Raw genomic sequence first — 4,238 nt, forward strand, 5'->3', positions numbered from 1 at the left:
ATTTATGTGTTTTAGTGGATGTTTTGCGCTGCAAAGTCACAATTATTTGTTCGCATTAGAAAAAAATTCATAATACATCCGCATTGTATGCATACTGCATACAAGAGAGTTACTTTGCATAGGGAGACATTTATTTGTTGTTTTTTTCATGTTAAAGAACAGAATTTGTCGCTCCTAGTGCTCCCTGGATAGTTTGAAACCATAATGGTGGAAGGTAAAAAGCTAATTAAGAACACCACCAAAAATGAACAAACATACAGCTAATTGCAGGCCTAGTATTCCAGCAAGCAGTCACTCATTCATTTCCCAAGTCAGTTAGTTTCCAGTTTCTATGGATGCCTAACTTTCTTGGACATACAATTGCCGAGTTTATAAGAGTATAGAATGTCCTGATAGAATTTACTTTAAATTCACCTAAAAGTTCTAATGTTGTAAAGAAATTCTCCCTTCACTCTGTAATTGATTCATGAAAGTCAAATGATTTTTCTCAAACCAGTACTAGGCACCAAGCCCAAATTTCATTAACTAGGATGGGCCTAAACGATAAGCCCACAAAAATATATAGCCACGTAAGCAGACACGTCAGAATTTTAGAGAGAGAAAAAACAAGCAAACGCTCTTTCTCCAACCAACCGTTTCACGTAACAAGTCGATCACAAACAAGATAATAAACAATGTCTTCCATTCCCATCATCACATACACCTCTGTAACTCCAAAGCATCCTCAAATCCCCTCCAACATACTCTTTACAAACTTTCCCTCCAACTCCACTTTCAAAAACACCAAACCATTCATCACTAAACTCTTTGTTTCCTCTCCAACTAACAAAACCACACCAAAAACTACCACTTCAAAACCTACTGAAGAAACTATCTTTTTTGATGGTGGAGCTCATTATGGTGACTTGTTAGCTAACTTGTTACTTGGTTTTACTCTTTTTTGGTTACCATTAACTTTAGCAGCTGTTTCAAGAGCATTTTTTTTAAGATACAGGTTTACAAACTTAAGGGTAACTGTTATTTCTGGGTTAAGTGGTCAAGATAGGAGTGATTTTTCATATAAAGTTATTAAGGATGTGAAAGTTGTTCCACGTTTTATTGGTGAGTGGGGTGATATTATTATTACTTTGAAAGATGGAACTATAGTTGATCTTAGAAGTGTTCCTAAGTTTAGAGAAATTGCTAAGTATTGTCTTTCTATGGTTGATAATAAGTCTGTTGGGACTGATGTAAATGAAGCTGTGCCTAAAGGGCTTTGAGTGTTTGGGATAATGTACTGATTTTGTAAAGTGGTGTTGATGATGGTGGTCTTGTTAATCTCCTCTTAAGAGGTATGCTATTTTTTTCTTTTTTTCTTCTTCGCTGATTAATTTATCGGAAATTGTAATTGGATGTTATATTTTTGTTGTGAAATTGTAATTAAGCGAAGTTTGTTTGGAGATATATATAAATGCTATTGGAATTGAGCTATGTCATGCTTTTAAGTGTTTACTCTAAAATGGATGTTATAGTGGCTTTGTTGTTCCTGTATGTGTTGTGTAAAGTGAGATATTAGCGTAAACCACAAAATGTAGGATTTCCAGAATTGACATTATGGATTAAGTAAATCATAAGATATTTGAATTGTATAAAGACATACGAAAATTTGTATTTTTTTACATTTTCACGTACGCCTCCACAAAGTATTTCAGTTTGACAGGAAAACTTATAGTATAACTAAAGCTGATTAGTAATTTGTACTGAGTAATCGAAAACTGATTTCTTTGATAACCCTTTAGAGTTTAGAACTTTTCATCCAATATGTGTGATACATTGATATATTTTCTTACCTTATAATTTCTCGAGGAATCATCATAAAACCATAAAACCATGTGATTGAGGAGTAATCAATTGAGCTTCCCTTTATAGCCGGAGGAAGAGACATTGTAGGGGAGTGATATTCTCTATCCAGCACGCGCTTAACATGGTGGAACTAATGCACCGACCTATGGTCCCAGGTCGCATCCATGAGCCAACATCGCACCACATGACAGATCGCAACATCATGCGAACTACGCTGCAAAGCGATGACCACGGACCCTATCCATAAGCAATCATGGTGAAGATGTACTTGCACTCATCCTAAGCTGTCGATCGGTCGCGACATGAAGCTACTCGCCCGCACTGATCGCCACTCCTCATCATCGCGGACCTATGTAGATATTTCTCCGTGCTCCCATGATCCACACCCCACGCGTTGGTGACATCCTTTACACGTGGAGGTGGGGATACACTTTCAATCTCTATAAATACCCTCCTATGAACTCACGCCCGGACTGATTCTACTTTGAGCCGGGGAACCCGAGTAAGATCGTGGCGGTTAAGCTCTCAAAACCGAACTTCGGTCTCACCCATCCATCCATATCGGTCCTCCAGGATCGTTTTGTAAGGAATAATCACATCACACCTTTACATCGGGCGCCTCGTGGTACCGATTACTTGAGAAACCAAACCACTTTACAAATCGGAAGCCAAAAATCAAAACAAAAGATTCTCAAGCCCACGAAGCATGGCAAGCCTGAAGCTCAATTCCACACTTTGGCGGGACCTAGGAACAATGAATGAACAAATTGCCCAACTCGGATAAGAAAAGCGTCACATTACGTGCACAAGTTGATACGCGAGCCCACTAGTCCGGCGGCACGCGAAGACGGCGTCATCAGCGTCGGTCAACAAGATCACCGAAGCTAAACCAAAGGCTCGACAAGAATGCGGTCAAGAAAGATTCCACCCGGATAGTGCGAGAAAATGTTGAAAACCTATCGTGCATCTCCATTTTCTTTGAAGTACTTCACAAGGTCTCCCTCCCGATTTTGTCCAACCACGGTTCCCATTTTGTATGGCGGTCGCACATGCCCGGCCGATATATAGCGCGATATGCTCAAAGCCTCGCTACTTTACAAAGAGAGTTCGACCATCTCCGATCACGCAGCTCTTTCAAAGCAAGTTTAAAGGGCGGCCCTTTCGATTGGTTCTTCTCCCTCGAGGCGGACTCCATCTGAAGCTTGAGCGACTTACCGACATGTTCGCGAACCGAGACGTGCACAAATGAGGCGCAAGAAGGGTGATCTCAATTCACTCTTCCATTTCGCTCGGGCAAGGAGGAACCTACTGACTCCTTCTTAAGCCGGTTCAAAACGAGCTCTTGGACATGGAAAGCGGCCTCAAAGGAATCATTTGCCGCAGGTGGCTTTCCAACCGCTGTCGCACCCGCAACACCGACCTAACCGTGTCGCTCTTGAAAGACCAACCCGAAGCGTTGGAAACATGCTTTCGAGTAGATAAATACATCAAAGCGCAAGAGGCTTTTTAAAACGTAAACGAAGCGAAGAAGAAACGTAAGAGGGAGAGGTTTACGAAGTAGCATCATCCTCAGGAAACGACCGGCGGCAAGGGCAACCTCCGGACCAAACCAAGAAATGATGGAATCGCCGTGCTCACCGGATCTCCTAGTTACATACTAGAAAAGATCAGCGGTGCATTCTACCGACGGAGATAAAGGCGACCAACAAATCGCCCGGACCGACCCTACTGCGCTTTTCACCGCGCCCAATTGCCGCGTAGACCGACGTCTGGCTGGGGCTCAAGCATTACCGCAAGACCTAGTCGGTGGGCACATCAAGCAAGATACACAAATATACGACGGCGACTGCTTACAAACTCATGGCCCGAGGATCTGGCGAGTCCCCACCTGACGGGCGACCTCGAGGTCTCAAAGTCGCCCTCATAGCAGAGGGCGCTCGGAGAACGCGATCCATCAAGATCGCCGATCACCCGCGTCAAGAAGGTCGCGACCACGGCAGGGTAACCATCCACATGATCACTCTCCAAGATGACTCCGCCTCCGAGTTCACGGGGAAAAAAAAGCGGCGTAGGTGCCCTCCATGAAGTATACAATTTCTCTTCACAAAGCTGCGGCCGTGCCGCGCGATTCAGCTCGCATGAAACGGAGACATCACCTTCTCGGAGGCCGAATTCTCAACAAAGGTGCGCCTCCCATACAACGAGATGCTCGTGGTCCACGTCAAAATCGATGATTTGGACCGTCAAGCGAAGTTTTGATCGACCTGGCGGCTCTTGCGATATTTTGTTCTACCACACGATCCAAGAGATGAACTTACCAAAGTCGGTCTTCATAGACCCCATTGCACCCTCTTCGGATTCAACGGTTCGAGCCGATCCAATAGGAGACATCATCC

The 4,238-nt window shown here is 43.5% G+C and overlaps 1 protein-coding gene across 1 annotated transcript; it reads left to right on the forward strand.

Moving 5' to 3' along the window:
• The first annotated feature begins 674 nt into the window (after positions 1 to 674).
• On the forward strand, positions 675 to 1,259 carry LOC147522650 (NAD(P)-linked oxidoreductase superfamily protein). Its single transcript, XM_086568224.1, has one exon. It carries the CDS (start codon positions 675 to 677, stop codon positions 1,257 to 1,259), a length of 585 nt encoding a protein of 194 aa, XP_086424350.1.
• The last annotated feature ends 2,979 nt before the right edge of the window (positions 1,260 to 4,238 follow it).

This window comes from Coptis chinensis, chromosome 1 (genome assembly GCF_015680905.1).
Source record: "Coptis chinensis isolate HL-2020 chromosome 1, ASM1568090v1, whole genome shotgun sequence".
NCBI classification, from domain to species: domain Eukaryota; kingdom Viridiplantae; phylum Streptophyta; class Magnoliopsida; order Ranunculales; family Ranunculaceae; genus Coptis; species Coptis chinensis.

Coding starts and splice junctions, on each gene's coding strand:
- LOC147522650 (XM_086568224.1), top strand. CDS start 675: ATGTCTTCCATTCCCATCATCACATACACCTCTGTAACTCCAAAGCAT.